The sequence below is a fragment of the Wyeomyia smithii genome, chromosome 2, assembly GCF_029784165.1.
Source record: "Wyeomyia smithii strain HCP4-BCI-WySm-NY-G18 chromosome 2, ASM2978416v1, whole genome shotgun sequence".
Taxonomy (NCBI): domain Eukaryota; kingdom Metazoa; phylum Arthropoda; class Insecta; order Diptera; family Culicidae; genus Wyeomyia; species Wyeomyia smithii.
Window position 1 is genome coordinate 57,051,314 of NC_073695.1, and position 17,084 is coordinate 57,068,397.

Below are 17,084 nucleotides of genomic sequence, written 5' to 3' on the forward strand. Positions count from 1 at the left end.
TCAACTCACCACCTGCGCATTGGATGGCAAACTCTAAGGCCTGGATTACTGAAGAAAAAGTTTCTAATTTGTTTGAAGAGTTTTTCCTTCAGAAACTAAAGTAACACCTGCAAGAGAAAGAACTTACTTTTCAGGCATTGCTTATTCTGGACAATGTCTCGGGCAGATTATCCTTTCAAATGAAAAGGTAGTTTTCTTACCCCCGGATACGACTTCCTTAATACAGTCATTAGATCAAGAATAATCACAAAATTCAAACAGTTTACACATTTACAGTTCGTGGCTGTGTAAAGTACATTAACCTGGCGAATATGTGAATATGTCAACTGATGTTTTCTTCCATGTGACTAAACCAATTTGATGTCCTCAAGGTAAAGCTATTAAATGTTTTTGAATATCTTCTTGCTCAATAAATTAATAATTTGCTTTGAAATTTATAAAAAATGACTTAAAAGTAAACAAGCTTTTGAAATTTAGAAAATTTTGCTGGCATCTAATTAAAGTTTTTCTCTTACTTCTGTTCGATTTTCTGAAAGAGCAAAATTAATTTATCTACTAATTGGAGAGAGAACCATTAATACAGTCAGGTTTTTTTTACGCGGGGGATACGTACCTCGTGAAAAAAACCGCGTTAATTCGAGAATCCGCGTAAAAAAACCGCGCTAATTCAAAAATCCGCGTAAAAAAACCGCGTTAATTCAAAAATCCGCGTAAAAAAAAACCACGTTTTTTTTTAAATCCGCGTAAAGTAGTCCAGCAAGAAGGGCTTTAGAAAAAAACCGAGACACTCTAGAACCAGTATTTACTACAGCATTTAATTGTCCTTTTTGACGGTCATTCCGGATCTTTCGGTGGGCGGAGAGTATTTTTTGGACTGAGTCTTTTAATAGATAAACACTTAAACGTTTCTGGTTCCAAACCCACGTTAATTCGGAAATTCGTGAAGTTTTTTTTTAATTAGCGCGGTATCGCGTAAAAAACCCGCGTTAATTCAAAAATCCGCGTAAAAAAAACCGCGTTAATTCAAAAATCCGCGTAAAAAAAACGCGTTAGTTCAAAAATCCGCGTTAAAAAAACCGCGTAAAAAAACCGCGTATGAAAAAAACGCGTAAAAAAAACCTGACTGTACACATAAATTTTGAAATAAAGCTTCGATAAATAAAATGTATTAAATCGGCCATTTAACAAGCCGTTCCAAATAGGTTATTTATGTATAACCTCATAGCTGACCTCTCTAAAATATCGTTTAGAAATAATCAGATTTGATTTCAAGTCAATATAAAAATACTCAAATTGATTCAGCAGTGGATAAGAAAATTTTATTAAAAGAAGCAGTCCAATCTATACGATTGATTACAGATTGCTCATATTTCGATATTTTTAGATGGCACTGTATTCAGCATAGAAAAAACAACGGTCTACGGTCGTCGTCAGGCTTTTTGGCCGATAGGATGATGGCACACACAAGACTGATTACACTAGTAGCCCCATCACCGGTACACAATCGGCTGGTAATTGGCCAAAATGAACAAACCGTGCAATGCGTACTTTTCGGTGTTTGTTTGGTTGTACAGTGAGTAGACCCGTAGTGATCTTTTTTTTTTGTTTCTAGTGGCTCCGAGCTGCAAATCTCCAAAAATATTGCAGAAACGTGGCTGCAGATGGACCGCACAGTCGAAATTCAGCTGGGTTCCGAAACAAACGATTATGAAAGTATCGGTGTGCATAAAATTCTGAGTGTAATTCCCATTTAGTGCATCATGTGGAAAGCAGTCAGAAAAAGCAGTTATGTGGGTGCGGCTGTGATTCATATACTGATGGTGGAAGTGGCATGGGGAAATAATTTTCAGCAGTCTGGGGTAGGTTTGTTGTTGCCGGCGGAATTCGACGAGAGTTCGATGCCACCTCTCTACCGGTATGATAATTATGAAGAGTGTATGGAAAATGGTAGAACTTACTGCGTGGCGCGAAGTCTGCTGCAACCAGATCCATCCAGTAAACTTTGGTTGCAAATCAAGGTGGTGCCAAATTCGCCCCTGAATGTGCAATAGTGATGATTAAATGTTATTTGCAGAATTTTAGTTCCGATGTGCGCCACTTCCGGCATTACCTCTTGGATCGCGGAATTTGCATAGACCAGTGCTTGAACAGTTTGAGTGGCTCCAGTAAAAATCAACGCGATGAATTGTTGGTGGCCCCATTTGAAATGGACTTCAACGTAAGTAAAAACGAATTGCAGTTGCGAACTTCTTGACCCACATTTTAGTTATTTTATTAAATAGAGAATTCAACTACTCGTGCTATGAATAATATTGATTTTTTGGCTCATGTTTTCGGTTTCAGTTTCGCTTCAACAAGAAATACTTTCCTCGATTGGAGAAACACCAGGAGTTTTACGCAGATATTGTGAATGAATGCATTAACCTTCAATTGCAATCAGTCGCAAAGTTGAAAGCTTACTCTGACATCGAGTATTGTCAAGATGCCCAGAACTTTTTCGAACCTTTTGATTTTTTGGATGTTGTTTGCACTGCTATAATTTGTGTCCTGCTTGGCTTGACAGTTCTTAGCACAATTTTTGATTATTATTTACGTAATAAGTTGGATAAAGAAAATTACCTTTCAACTCAGCATGAACAAATCGGTGAGTTATATAATCTACAGTAGAGTGTGTTGAAATATTCACAATCTGATTATTTAGAACATCAATTTGCGACAATTTACTCCATTCCTCGTAACCTCGTTTCACTGACTGTTCCACCCAAATCAACATTAGGACAGGACTTCCGGTTTATCGAGGGAATTCGTTTTATAACCATGACTGCGATTATCTACCTTCACACAACAGTTATGCTTATGAATGTTCCCTCGGAACTTCCAGAATTATTTGAGCAAGTGAGTTGTGCAATTTTTCATCTAAAGCTACTGAAAAAGTTCGTCAATGTTAATCTTTCGATAGACACTGTACAATCCAGTTTTGACCACGCTATCGCTTTTCACTCCGAATCTGGTCCAGTCGTTCTTTACAATCGGAGGTATACTTTTGGCGGTAAATCTGCAGGATGCGTTGGAAAATGACGTCACCAGCCGCTGGAAGCTTTTAGTAAATAAATTGAAAACACGACTGAAGCGCATTTTTCCGCTGTATTTGTTTGTTATTTTGCTTACGGCGTCCGTTTTTCGCCACTTGAAGCTGGGTCCCCTTCATGGTAGGATCATTGGAGTGGAGTCACAAAACTGCCGCTGGAACTGGTGGATCAATGTGTTATTTTTGAACAATTACGTTAAGGTTGAAGAGACTGTAAGTAAACTGTTTGTTGTTGCTCAATGAGTGATGGATAAATAATTAAAATTTCAGTGCATCCAACCGAGTTGGTATCTTAGTGCTGATTTTCAGTTTTTCACGTTTGGGTTACTGGTATTAGCTTCCATGAAATGGTGAGTACTTATTGTGTCCATCCGGTTGGAATAGACAAGTATTATATTAAACAACGTTCATTTGCAGGTACCCAAGGTCCACTAAATACTGGATAGTAACAATGATTTTGATCAACTTTCTTGGACCCGGTCTAACGATGTGGATTTCGGAGCTACCTCCGTTGATGGCAACGGGGACCAGGTATGTAAAAACAGTTGTTAGATTGATATTTCATATCATCACATACCAAATTCATATTTTCACTGAAAAAAAAATAATAAAAATATGTTTGATTCTTATAAAAACTAGGCACCTCCGTTCAAGGTCCAAATATTCTTACTCGAGATCTTTGTAACATTTAACAATAATATTTTTGAGCTAAGCGGGCATTTAGCAAATCAAGAATGGATTTATCAAATCAGGAATGGCAATATATCTGCATGAACTTGCCGTTATCACTGCTTCAAAATCAACTCACGAGAACTAATTTCAGTTTTTGTCTTAGGATTACACTTTATGTTTGTTACAGTGGCAACTCGTAACTTTTAAACGTACCTGTTCAACTATAAATTCTAAAAATCACAGTTTGGGGAAGTAATCACAATCATGTCCACGGAAAACGCCAGCAATTCTTTTTGTTACTCTTTACTAAATTACTAAAAATAATTAAATATAAATGAAAATTTAGATTTAAAACTCACTTTTTGCCTGGCGTTTCTGTGTGCAATGCACAGGTTCAACCTACGGACGAGTCGCCCCTGTGCACAGTGGGGAATCGCTGGCCATCAGCCAAAAAAATTTTTTTTCGTTAGCTGTTTCATAATATTTTTCCTTTATTGCTATAACATTCAAGTGTCTTAATCCAAAATTTGGGCGCAATATCATGAAATCTGAATTTTTTATGACTTTTCAAAGCTTGGCAAACTGACGTTTTTTGACTTTTTTTTGAAAAAAAAGTACATTTCTTTGAAACGCTCTGTAGCTTCAATGATAGCTTGGATTTTTTTGACGTCAAAGAAAAAGTTGTCAGTATTGTGCAAAACAAACCCTTTTCATTAGATATTGTAAAATTTGGTCATAATAAGCCTTACACTAGAAAAAATTAAAAAAAACATGATTTTTTGTAGAAAAGTAGCTTAAAAGTTTAGTTGCCGCAGTTTGCCACGGTTGTGAATACATTCAAAATTTAGGTAAAAACGTAAGCATTCAAATGCATACTGTCCGCTGCTGCGCAAAACTGCGCAAATTGTCCCTTTCGTGAAAAAAGCGATAGCTGTTTTTTTTTTCATTTTTTTTAACTTTATCACTTTCTGCAAATTTAAAACAATATTTAAAACATTCAGCCCTTTTCAATTTATGATCATGAAATTCGCTAAACTGATGGAAGTGTTAAATACTAGCAGCAAATTCATACCATCAAACTCCGGCTAACAATAGCCCGTTTGAAGATTGCATTTGCTTCGCACTCGTTTGCATACAAAAGTAAAGCACACATTTTGCTTTATGAGAAAAAAAAGCAAAGAACAGTCGTCGCCCTCCGCACCTTTTCGTATTCATTTAGAACGTTGTGTCATTCCAGTGTCTTGGTTTTCAAATTCATAAATTCGTTGAATTTTATTATGGAGCCTTCAACTTCAGCGGCACCAATAAATTAAATGTCTAGTAAGTTGTCAACTCATGGTGTTATACATGTATTTATATGTCCTCTTTCAACCATAGAAACCGGATTAGGAAGATAACGTATATATAAAACAATGAAACATTGAAAATTACTAGAAGAAATAAAAATTGCAGCGAAAGACATTTTTCTTGCTGATAAGTATAATGAACTTCAAATTTTCTGGAAACAATTCAACACGAGATTTAAGCGATCACAGCGGAATATGATGATGCCGATGATGATTTTTTCAATTTGTAATTAGTTTGTATTACTTATGTTGTTTTAGTTTATTAAAAAAAATATGTACATTCAGGCAAAATTTGTTTAGTTCGAGGGGTCGTCCATAAATTACGTATTTTTTCAATGGGGAGGACGCCCGGTGGCAATACTTGCGGTCAAAGATCATATAATTCTATGAAAAAGGAAAAAAGAGACAAAAAATATTAAAATTGGATTTCGTGCTTTATGGACGGCCCCAAACAAAAAATTGATGCCAAATTCGTGTTCAGCGCCCCAAAATTATGTAAATACCAAGTTTTTCTCGCATTTATCGACACTTTTTTTGCTTGGCCAGCCTTTGTCGTGGAGTGGAGTCGCCCCACTGTGCTGTGTTTGTCCGAAGTGTATGGGTCATTCCATAGGAAGTGACGGATAAGCACAAACTTAGACACGACTTTCACAGATTTTACTCAAAGTTGGGGGAAATACTTATATAGTGTCACTTTGGAAAAATCCAAATTTTGGTGTCGATTGGAAAACCCCTCGCGTTTGATACTTTTTATATATTCATTAAAGTAACAAAAATGGATTTTTCGATATATTAGAAGTTAGTATTAGAAGAAGATACTACCAAAGTCTAGCACACGAGGCCTTTTGAAAAAATGATTAATCTTCAATAGCACACGAGGCCTTTTGAAAAAATGATTAATCTTCAATTACTTGGTCAGTTGCCTTGAGAAGGGTAGTCTACTGTTCAAAATCGGATATGCTGATTGTAACCTTTTTGCTGCCCCGACAGTTGGGAAATATGACACTCAGACAACACACACTGTAAAAGCTGTTTTCATACTAAGTAAACGAGACGGCCGCGGCAGATTTTGAATGCTAGGATCCAGCACGGAATACTTGCTTGTGTTGTTGCCAAAATAGGTCAAAGCTTCATCGCGTGGAAGAAGGCCAAAGCCCTGAACCGAACCTGAAAACATTTGCTGCTCTTATTATCGCTGAGATATGTGTTGTTTAAGCCGAAAGCAAATTCGGAAAGCCAGCTGCTACTGCTGCAACTTGCTGCTGCTAACGTTTGCATTAAAAATGGACTTTTTTCGGATGGTAATTAAAAAAAAGTAAGACGGATAATTGAGCTCGATGAACTTCCCATGGAAGGAAGTACGTGTAGGCATGTTTTTGAGTTCTTCCTTCATTTTATTTATCAATTCCTCCTCAGTTTTTGTGACAAAATTGTTGGAGTAAGTCTAGCACACGAGTCTTACGCTTCAGGTTTGCTTAGAAATTCTTGATGGAACGCAGCTGGGAGACGTTGGGCGGTTTCACCGACTTATCTACCACATCAGCCGCTTCATCTCCTCCAACGATCGCTTCGAGTAGTGGGTCGACGCCAGATCCAACCACAACACCACGTCTTCGCCATCATGGTATTTATTGATGAACGACGCAATTTCCGACAGGCACCTCGTTCTACAATTCTCCACGTCCACGGCCAGTCCAGAGCGAAAGAAAAGCGGCTTTGATATCTCCATCTCACTGATTGTCAGCCAAAGCAGCACCTTCTTGAGGATCTTGATGTATGAAATGAACTTCACCTCGAAGCTCATTTCCTTCGGGAGGAAATAAAATACGGAGTGCCTTGCCAGTCGTTGCCATCCAGGGTGAGTCCATCACCACTGCCACGTCGCAATTCTGCCGCTGCCGCTTTCTGACATGTACTTATGTCCATATTCGCCGGGAACTTTTTCACTGTTTGGCCGGTTACAATGAACTCTCGGCCAAGCGCACGCAGTGATCTAGCCACTTTTCTTTCGGTCTTTCTCTTTAGCATCTTTTGGAGCTTCATGTCATGCCGTCCGGAACCGGGCTTTCTTCCGATGTTCTGATAGATGTCCAATAGTGCCAAGATGTTGTATATGTCGGAAAAGGGCATTCCCGGCGTCCACGAAGTGCCGTACGATGTCCGTTTTCGACGCGCTGGGGTACCGTTTTTTGAACGCGCACACTTCTGAACGGAGTAGCTTCATTATTTTCGACATAGCGGTTTAAGATCGACTGATAGAGCTGTCGAATTTTTTCGGCTGACTCACGGGTTACTATGATGCTGAATGCGTAGTTTCGTCAGTGCATGTAAAGCTTAAGTCATGAAACATCGGCAATTTTCGTCCATTTTTTTTAATGCAAACGTACTGCCACAAAAAAGTCAACTAGCAACCATTCAGAGGACGTAATTCCCGTTTCAAAAAGGCTTGACAATTTTCAATAGTACAATAGGTCGCATAATCAAGAACAAAGCATTCGGGTGGATGCGTATATAATTTTTCAATCGATTGCTGCAAGAATGAAGGAGATCGGTTGAAAACGAACCGACTTAAAAAAATTTAAGACGGGAAAAATGTTGTCCCCTTTCCGTTATCAAATTTACTATTTTGCACCCCTATGTGAAAGACTGAAGTAAAATATAGTTCCACGTCAAAAAATGGAAGATAATAACTTTTTACCCATTTCTGTAAATTTTGGTGCCCCTAGCCTTCAACATGGAGACTCAAATGAGTTTTCTCGTAAGAATAGCGTTGAAGCGACGGACCCGGGGAGCAATTACTATGCGACACTTTAACGTAAGCTGCGCATTTCTACATTGGCTAGAGACACCAAATTTCATTGGAATGATTAAGAAACTATAATCTTTCTAAAGCAACATCTTTTTTGTTTTAGTCGACCAGTGTAATTTTGCCTTTCCGAAAAAATATACAGTCTGGTCCTGAAGAAATGAGAAACAAAGAAGGTAAAATTTTCCAGAAAAAATAAAAAAATGTCAAAAAAAGACTTTTTTCTAATTTTTTTAACGGTAGGGGTAAACAGGGTAAGACCGCCCAGCGGGGTAAGACCGCCCCCCGTAGTTTTACTACCAAGTTATATAATAATTGAAAAATTTCTTTAACATGTCTTTTACAGTACAATTACATAACATTTTGCACCCCTTTCTTTTTTGATAGTGCGCGAACGGTCACAGAAATAATCAAAAACAACCTCTCAGCTGGCAACCAGTCAATGCGCTATTGTTTTGCGGCAACGGGACTTAAGGTTTTTCTGTCTAAAAGTTTATTGTTTTATTCGTGGATATACGTTTAACCGCTTGCCTGAATCTGTCTTCTTTCAGAAATGTCGAAGGCCGTGAGTGATCTTGTAATTTTGACTACTTTTTCGATGGAATATGAAAATGTTCCACTGGGGGTAACGTCGCCCACTATACATGGGGAAAAACCGCCACGTGTACAACTGCTTGTTATTTTATTTCAAAACCCAAATGCCTCGACACTACAAAGGGAATATATGCAGGACCAGTAAAGCAATTTCAAGCCACATAAGACATCAATGTTAATCGACCACTTTCGATTTGGTTGAAGCTTTTCTAGTAATATTTTTTTAACGCGACTAATTTTTGAAAAAAGTAAACTTGTGTAAAAATGGTAATAATGAACAAAACTAATTTTAGAGCCAGGACGGTTTGTTTGATCGATATGACGTCTCCAGCAGAGTTGAAAATAGCAGTTTTTTTTACTTCCGAAAAAAGTATACACTGTAAAAAAATTCAAAGAAAAGATATAAAAATAGAATTAAAATTTTTTTTTGAATTTATTTAAAAAAATTATGTTTTTGCCTGCAAAATCTGTAAAAGGTAACCTAAAATTTGATGGTTGTCATATCATGGAGTAATAGAAATATTAACTGCTCAAATTTTGCAAAGAATTTTTTTGGGCGGTTTGTTTGATGTAATTTTGTTCCTCAAAAAAAAAAAAACATAAAAAATTGAAAATATGAATAAAAAATTTATAATTATTAGTATTACTCCATACATAATAAGTCTCCAAAAAAAATCATACAGACAGGTTTACTGAGTTTCTATTTTTAGCTCAAAGACAGGTTTATTATAAATTGAATATTTTGAAAACCTCCAATTCTGGAAAATCTATTTATTTTGAAAACCACAAAAAGTTACCTAAACATTGATTTGAACTTGGATAATCAAAAAAACAAAAAAAGTTAAAACTCAGAAAAAAATATATTTTTTTTTCAGATTTTTCACAGTGTATATTTTATTAAAATAGAAAAAAAAAACATCTACAACTTTGTCAAAGACATTATACCGAGAAAATCAACCGCTTTGGCCCCTCAAAATATTTGTTATCCTCAAAAAATAGTGGGCGATCTTACCCCGCTGGTGGGCGGGTTTACCCCGCATGAAAAAGATCTGCACATTTTCAATGAATTTTTAAAATTGAAAAAAAAGCTGGGAAATAAACAAAAATATTTCAGTTCTTATTTTTTAAATGCGGGTATTGAATAGAAGAACCTCTTAGCGAAGAAAAAATGAAATTGCAGCCGCAACTATAAACAGAAATGCTTAAGGGGGCGGTCTTACCCCGCTTACCCCTATATGTTTTTAGTTGGATGGACAAATAATATTTTTTATTACCATTATCTACAACTTAAACGAAGACGTTACTGTAAAAACTACAATTATTTAGCTGGTTATCTTGTCTGATCATGGAGACATGAAAAACCATAAACGTCAAAATTTTACAGTACTAAAAGTAGAGCTAGAATGGTTTGTTTGAAAGGTATAATGTCTTCGGCAAAGTTGTAGACAGTTATTTTGTCTTTCCTTGAAAAATATACACTGCGAAGTTTTCAAAAATGAATTAAGAAAAAAGCACAAAAATGTAATAATAAATTAAAAATTTCGTAAAAACCTACTTTTAAAATTTTTATCTTTTTCTTAAATTACATACTTTCAGCTAAACAATGATAGTTAACTAAACTTGAAGAAATAGAAAATAAATAATTAAAAAAAAATTCAAGAAAAGCTTTTTTTTCAATTCTACGGCATATCTTTGACGTAGAATGACGTCTTACGGCGAAATTACGGGATAGGGATGCAAATTGGAATACCGAGAGCGTTACGAAAATTATCCAATTTTAAATGTTGATAACTCAGCCAGGTTTCATCGGATTTTCTTCATTCTTGCAGCAATGGTCTGAAAAATTGGCCCCAAAATGTGGATAAATGTGATTTCAGGATGTTAGCTACACTTCAAAATTTACATAGATTTTAATATCCAAGGTTGCAAATTCCAATTTCTGGAAAACAACCTAGAATGACCAAATTCCAACCAATATGAATATTTTCGTAATCGAATTATGCTCAGAGGCCAAAAAGCGACTTCGTGTTTCTGGAAAACAACCGAATACCACCGTAAATCGATCACAAGTTTCATTTTTAGGACCGGCATATCATTTTCAGAGAGTTAAGGTCCAAGCACAATGGATACGTGTGAGTTGCGTTCACGTTAATTTGATAGAAAATGTATGGGCAACCGCAACGTTTCAATTGTGTTTTGGCCTTTAGTTTAGATAAAAGTTACTGACAAAAACATTCAGATAGAGCTGAGATTGATTAATTACAAACGGACTTATTGTAAAAAATACATTTTCAGGTATTGCTTGGGGTTCCAGAACTTGAATATTAATATTCTCTTTATTTAACAACGCACAACAACACTGACAAAGCATCGTATCGAACCATCAAAATGTTCCATAGGAGATATTTGAAACGAAAAGAAGAACTACTAAAAGCCGCTTATCACGTTCTGTCATAGGTTGAGATGGTAAAAATTTAAGCTTGAAGAATCTAAATTATTTACGATAATGCACCTTTTTCTTGAATTATTCTTGATTCTCCAGTAAAGTGTTATCGAAATCTGTTATTACAAGCTTCACACAATTCACCCTTTAACAGCAATAACATTGGGTAGACAGTTCACAATTATTAGAGGTGAAATTGATAAAACGATTTAAATAACATTTCTTATATTTTCATTTTATATACATCTTTTGATTCAGAAACCATTATTCGCTTTTCACATACTGCAAGAAAGCCGTGAATACATTTCATCCGGATTAGTAATGTTTTCGCATAGCGGCATTTTTTCCAACTCGAACCGATAGTTTAACCATTTTATTCTATTTTGCAAATGTTCTACGTGAAGGTTTTCTTAATTCTTAAAAACAAAATGTTGGTTTGGAATAGAGAAAAAAGGAAACACACGAAACGTCAAACAAGATAAACATTATACATAGAGTAGTTATTAAACTGTACTGCTTAAGCAAGTACAAAGGCATGGGTAAATTACAAACTTGAGTTAAATTGCAACTTTAAACAGTGTACAACCATATCACTCCCCTTTTATAACTCAATCAACCGGAATTATACATGGTTACGCAATTTCGTTACAAGAGAAAGGTAAAAAGAAGTAGACTAGCTGTGCAAACTTCCTCTTATTCACCTGTTCAGATGATCATGACATTGTACCATGAAAGTAGGCTCCAGCTGTCAAGGTTACATGACATATTGGCGATATGCACACTATTAACAGCGGCGGCAGTTTATAACTAGATACAAAACCAGTTTTGCTGCATATTATAGTAAGGTATGTGAGACTAAATCGAACCTAGTGAGAAAGTAATTCAGGAACAGCGTATTTTAACCGATGAAAAATTTATTTTGTGTTCAATATATACTCACCCACTATATACCCCGCTATAAACAATCAAAAACGGCAATTAAAAAAGGTTTCGATACATGCGGGTTTCAGAAACGGAACAGTTTATAAATTTGTAGTTTTATCAACCTATTTTATTCCTAATGTGGTAAAAGCTGTCACCAACAATTATTCAATGCAGATAGGACTAACAAATTGACCAATTACTCGCCTATATGCCTCTGCCTATGATAACACATAATTAGTCAGTTTTATTCGTACTTTCCAGGCCTGTCCTATTGCTGTTCACCGATGACGAATGGTTCGCACGGTTGTACAAACCTTTTCACACGAGTAGCGCCGGCTATTTTTACGGTGTGCTGGCTGGAGTGGTGTATCATCGCGCTAAGCCCGCTGGGCAAGCCCTACTCAGCCGTAATGTTAGTTTCAACGCTGATGCTAGCAGAAATGGGAAACTTTAAAATAACTAATTTGTACCCTTCAGGTTTTTCAGATTTTGAAGGTATCAGCTTTGCTGGTAGTGGTTGTGTGTTACGCACCTTCCTACTTAATATACGAGACTGACTGGAAGTTCTTTTGGTGGGGTCCTGTTTATGGTGCTATATCCAAGAACTGTTGGGGCTTTTTCTGTTCGGTTTACTTCATTGAAATGGCACTAAATGGAAGGAGTAAGTGTTACTGTCACCCGGTAATTATAAAAAATCCCGCGACTAATCCGTTTAACTTTCAGATCGCTTAAGGATACTTCTGGAACACGACTTTCTGTTGCCACTCGGGAAGTTGACTTACAGCGTTTACCACAGTCACTACTTGATATTGATGGCATTTTCCAGCATCATACGCGCGCCGGTAGAAAACAACGTGCTTACACCGGTAAGTTGCTCTCGACGCTCGTGTACTCCAATGGTCCACTGAATAGCAGCAAGCAATTGTTTGTTAGCTATTATCAAACAGCGAGTATTGTTTGGTTCAAAATGCCACATATCCAACTAGCGTGATTAATAATATATGAGCTTTTTTCTTCTACTTAGTAAGGTAATCAGTATCCCGTTCTAGAGCACAATATTTTTTCGTTATATAACCTAGCAAACGTAGTGAAGCGGTTTTTTTAAATGCTCCCTTAATCATTCCCTTTTACGTCGATACACAGGTTCTGTACACGGCGATCGCGCTGGTACTTTCGTATGGACTGGGATTAGTAATTTTTCTGCTGGTAGAACAACCGGCAGCTAATCTGCTGACCAGCAAGAACAACTATCTCGAACGGATCACCCGGTGGGCGGTGCAGCATTCGGAGAAATATGTGAAAAAAATTAATAAATCATGATAGTGGTTGAGTATTTAGTGTTGTATGTTTTCATCCGAAAACCAGGAAGTTGACATGTCTGAAAAAATAAAGTTTAGCGATTCATGTTCTTCAATCGCTTTTGAAGTTATAATGATGGAAATCAGTGAGAAATGATTATATGTCTAAAAATTTTTATATTTGTATTGAGTGTTTAAGCGAAATCTGATTAAACAAAGGTCTAAGGCTACCCTTGCAATAGCTCATAATTTATCTTTGAAAAAGTTATCCGAAGTTTATTACCATAAATATCATACCGTTATAAATTAGTTGCTTTATATTAGCGGCACTGTGCGATCATGTTTTGTTGTACATATTTTATTTCAGTAGCGTCTACCTGAAAATCAATTTTTATATCAATGCAAAGCACTAAAATATTTATTATTTCGAATTTAGCATCACAGATTTATGTGGTTCATATTGTCTCTAACTTAGCGATCGATATTTTTTCCTTTAAATTTATATATTTTATATATATTTTTGCTGATCATCAACATGCTTCAAATTCAGTAAATATTAGACTAGCCTAGAAATCGAATTAGTTTTTCTTAGCCATGTTGTGTAAGATTTTACATACTTGACCGGAACTTACCAAAATTTGGCCACTTGCTCGTCAAAATGTTGTTTATGGTGCCACTCCTTTGCACACCAGCTCTACATATAGCACCTTCCATTGCGATTTTGAACCATAGATTTGACAGCCCGTCACCCTGCTTCAAACCATCTAACGTCATGAAGCTGAAGATATCTCACCGGTTACCCTGACGCTTGAGGTGGAATCATCAAGGGTGGCACGAATCAGTCTAATTAGTTTTGTTTGAAAACCATGTTCGCGCATTATCTGCCATAACTCATTTCTTTCAACTGTATCGTACGCTGCCCTGAAGTCTATGAACAGAGGGTGAGTCTGCAAGTTGAATTCTCAAAAGTTATCGAGGATCTTTCACAGGATGAACATTTGGTCAATAGTGGAGCGTCCCCCTCGAAAACCACATTGGTATTCGCCAACAAAGGTTTCCTGTAACGGTCTTAGTCTGTGGAACAAGATGCGGGAGAGACTTTTGTTCATGGTATTGAGAAGAGTTATGCCTAGGCTGACCAGACGTACCGTTTTGAATGGGACACTACCTTTTTTCGACTGTTTTTAACCGTCCCATCCTTTTGCCATTTTGTACCGTTTTCAGATACTCCTTGGAAAAATCTTAAATAGAGCTTTGAATTTAAATTTTTCTAAATGGGAAATAAGTTTTCAAGCAGCCAGGATTTTCTAATATTACTGAGTACGTTTTGTGCTGCACCACTGGAAGGACATCCCCTATCTTGAATTTATGAAAAAGTCGCGATTGAAAGTTGAGACCATGATAATATGGTTGTTTAGCTACTCACGGATTTGTGATTTTAATATATCAGGTAAAAGAGTGTAATTTTTCGAGTAAAACGTGATTTATTAAAAAATTTATAGCATTGTCCTTCGATTTTTAAATGAAAAATGAAAATCACTCCAAATTGCTACAATGACAGTTGGTATATGGGTGAACTGTCATTGTAGCGATTTCGAGCAGTTTTAATTCGTGATTTGCTTAGAAAATGGAGCTATATCAGATGACATAAAACACTGATAGAGCTAAACAACCCAATTGTTAGTCAAAATCTCGATCGTCATGTGACAAATTTCAGGAACTCATTGCAAAAAATCACACTCTTCAGGATCGGGCAGGTTCATCAAACAATTAATAATTGGTTGTATGCTTTGGTTGGTAAAAATTTTCGAAAATGAATTTTACAGTTTTTATCCCGAGAAAATCTGGTAGGCCTAGTCATGCCCCGATAGTTACTATATGTAGTCTTGGCTTCTTCATCAGCCTATACTTTCAGTGTGATTCGATAAACTGTTAGATACAGCTGTTCGCTCCCGTAAAGCTCGGCAGGAATGTCGTCCTTCCCACCTGATTTGCATCTGCAGCTCTTTAATTGCTTTCTTCACCTCGTCCATGGTTGGTGGATCCAAACCTTGTCCATCATTCCTAATATCAATCCTGCTCCTTCGACGCCTCTGTCGCCCTCGCCGTTCAACACCACACTAAAAAGTGGTTTCCAACGTTTGGCCACCTCTGATTTATCGGTAAACGGAGTCCCTTTCCTGTCGTTTCGCATGACAGGGCCAAACACCTATCGGTTCCTGATTCTGTTAATCTGTTTGTAAAAGCTCCTCGCATCGTGCTCCGCCTCTGCAAGAACACGCTTCCAAAGCTGAGAGAGATTTTCAATATTTTTACAATTTAACACATAATGGATAAAATAAAAGTCCAATTACACTGGTCAACACAAGTGTTGCCTCGAAAGTCAAACTAAGAAAAAATGAAAATTATAGCTTTTCCTGTGATTTTTTTTTCTTTCTAGGGCAATTATTATGAGCTTTAGAGCAGCATTTTTTTCGATTTTGTCAACCAGTGTTATAATCAAATTAAATGGGTACCAATAAAGCAACTAAACCTTCGATTTAAAACTAAGATTGTTGAAATCAGTGATGCCATCTTTGGCAAAACGAGTGAATTTTATAAAGTTTTTTGAACACGTTTCTTTTCATAACCTTCTAACTACATGTACAATCATCATAAAATTCGTTATTTAGGAGTTTTAAAGAAAGCCCGTTCATTTGATACCTATTTTGTTCAAATCGGTTGTGTAGTTTCTGAGATAATAGAGTTTCATAACTCTTACATTTTGATACATAACAGACAAAGTTACAGACCGATTATAATAAAATTTAATAAGGTTTTATCAGGCAACTAGACCTTTCTATTGCAACTTATTTTGTGAAAATCGGTCCATCCATCTCTGAAAAAAGTGGGTGAGTTCAAACAGTCTTAGAAACATGTTTCTTGTCATAGCCTGATTTCACATTATTATACATAACGGACAAAGTTAAAGTCCAATAACAATAAAATTCATTAGAGTCTTATGGGGTAACAAGACCTTCCATATGACACTGATTTTGTGAAAATCGGTCCAGCCATCTCTGAGAAAAGTGAGTGAGTTTAAACAGTGTTTGAAACACGTTTCTTTGCATAACTTCTGCACTGCATGTCCAATCATTATAAAATTATTTCACAAATGGTTCAAAAAACAAACCCGTTCTTTTGATACCAAGTTTGTTCAAATCGGTCTGTAGTTTCTGAGATTATGAAGTTTTGTGATTTTCACATTTTGATACATAACCTCGAAACTAAAAATCCGATTACAATAAAATTCAATAGGGTCTTATGGGGCAACTAGACCTTTCATTTGCAATTAGTTTCAGGAAAATCGGTCCAGCCATCTCTGAGAAAATCGAGTGAGATTGGGAGACCGTTACATACATACACACACACACACATACAGAAAATGCTCAGCTCGTCGAACTAGGTCGATTGATCGAATATTCGTTTACCCATCCGTCATCCGAGCTTCGGATAACCGGATTACGAATATATCCGGTTAAAAGTCCCAGTACCACTAACATGGGTTGACTCGATTGTGAACGATCTCATGGAACGGACTCACCATCCAGGGTTCAGTTCTTGTCGGCGTTCGGCCTTGCCGAACCCAAACTTCCACTGAAATCGAAACCAAAAATGCTTTGACCTTGAACGCCCGCAGCGCCATCCTTTTTGGTTTCTAAATTTTTCACTGTTGTCGCTGTCAATTTTTCCGATGTGACTGTGATTCCAAAACAACTCGACTCCGATCCAGAAATACTACCAAACGCTAGTGGGGCTCTGATGCTACCACGAACGCCTGTTTCTACTATTTCACTGAAGGTTTGAAGGACATTATTATTATTATTATTATTATTATTATTATTATTATTCATTTATTTCACATGACGTAAGA

At 36.6% G+C, this 17,084-nt stretch overlaps 1 protein-coding gene and 1 long non-coding RNA gene across 2 annotated transcripts; one reads left to right on the forward strand and one right to left on the reverse strand.

Moving 5' to 3' along the window:
- The first annotated feature begins 1,716 nt into the window (after positions 1-1,716).
- LOC129723176 (nose resistant to fluoxetine protein 6-like) lies at positions 1,717-13,206 on the forward strand. The gene is made up of 11 exons (XM_055677217.1): positions 1,717-2,018; positions 2,075-2,218; positions 2,344-2,644; positions 2,702-2,895; positions 2,960-3,301; positions 3,359-3,438; positions 3,506-3,619; positions 12,135-12,285; positions 12,351-12,534; positions 12,597-12,739; positions 13,017-13,206. Exons 1-11 carry the CDS (start codon positions 1,761-1,763, stop codon positions 13,191-13,193), a joined length of 2,088 nt encoding a protein of 695 aa, XP_055533192.1. The 5' UTR covers positions 1,717-1,760; the 3' UTR covers positions 13,194-13,206.
- LOC129723178 (uncharacterized) lies at positions 11,158-12,693 on the reverse strand. The gene is made up of 2 exons (XR_008727727.1): positions 12,406-12,693; positions 11,158-12,304 (listed from the first exon to the last, which is right to left on the reverse strand). It is a non-coding gene; the product is annotated as an uncharacterized LOC129723178 (long non-coding RNA).
- Positions 13,207-17,084: the final 3,878 nt, after the last annotated feature.

What these genes read in the sequence shown, in the direction of transcription:
- LOC129723176 (XM_055677217.1), top strand. Translation starts at nt 1,761, where the DNA reads ATGTGGAAAGCAGTCAGAAAAAGCAGTTATGTGGGTGCGGCTGTGATT. An exon ending in AACTTTGGTTGCAAATCAAG is followed by an intron (nt 2,019 to 2,074) that starts GTGGTGCCAAAT and finishes TGTTATTTGCAG; the next exon opens with AATTTTAGTTCCGATGTGCG. An exon ending in GTATTAGCTTCCATGAAATG is followed by an intron (nt 3,439 to 3,505) that starts GTGAGTACTTAT and finishes GTTCATTTGCAG; the next exon opens with GTACCCAAGGTCCACTAAAT.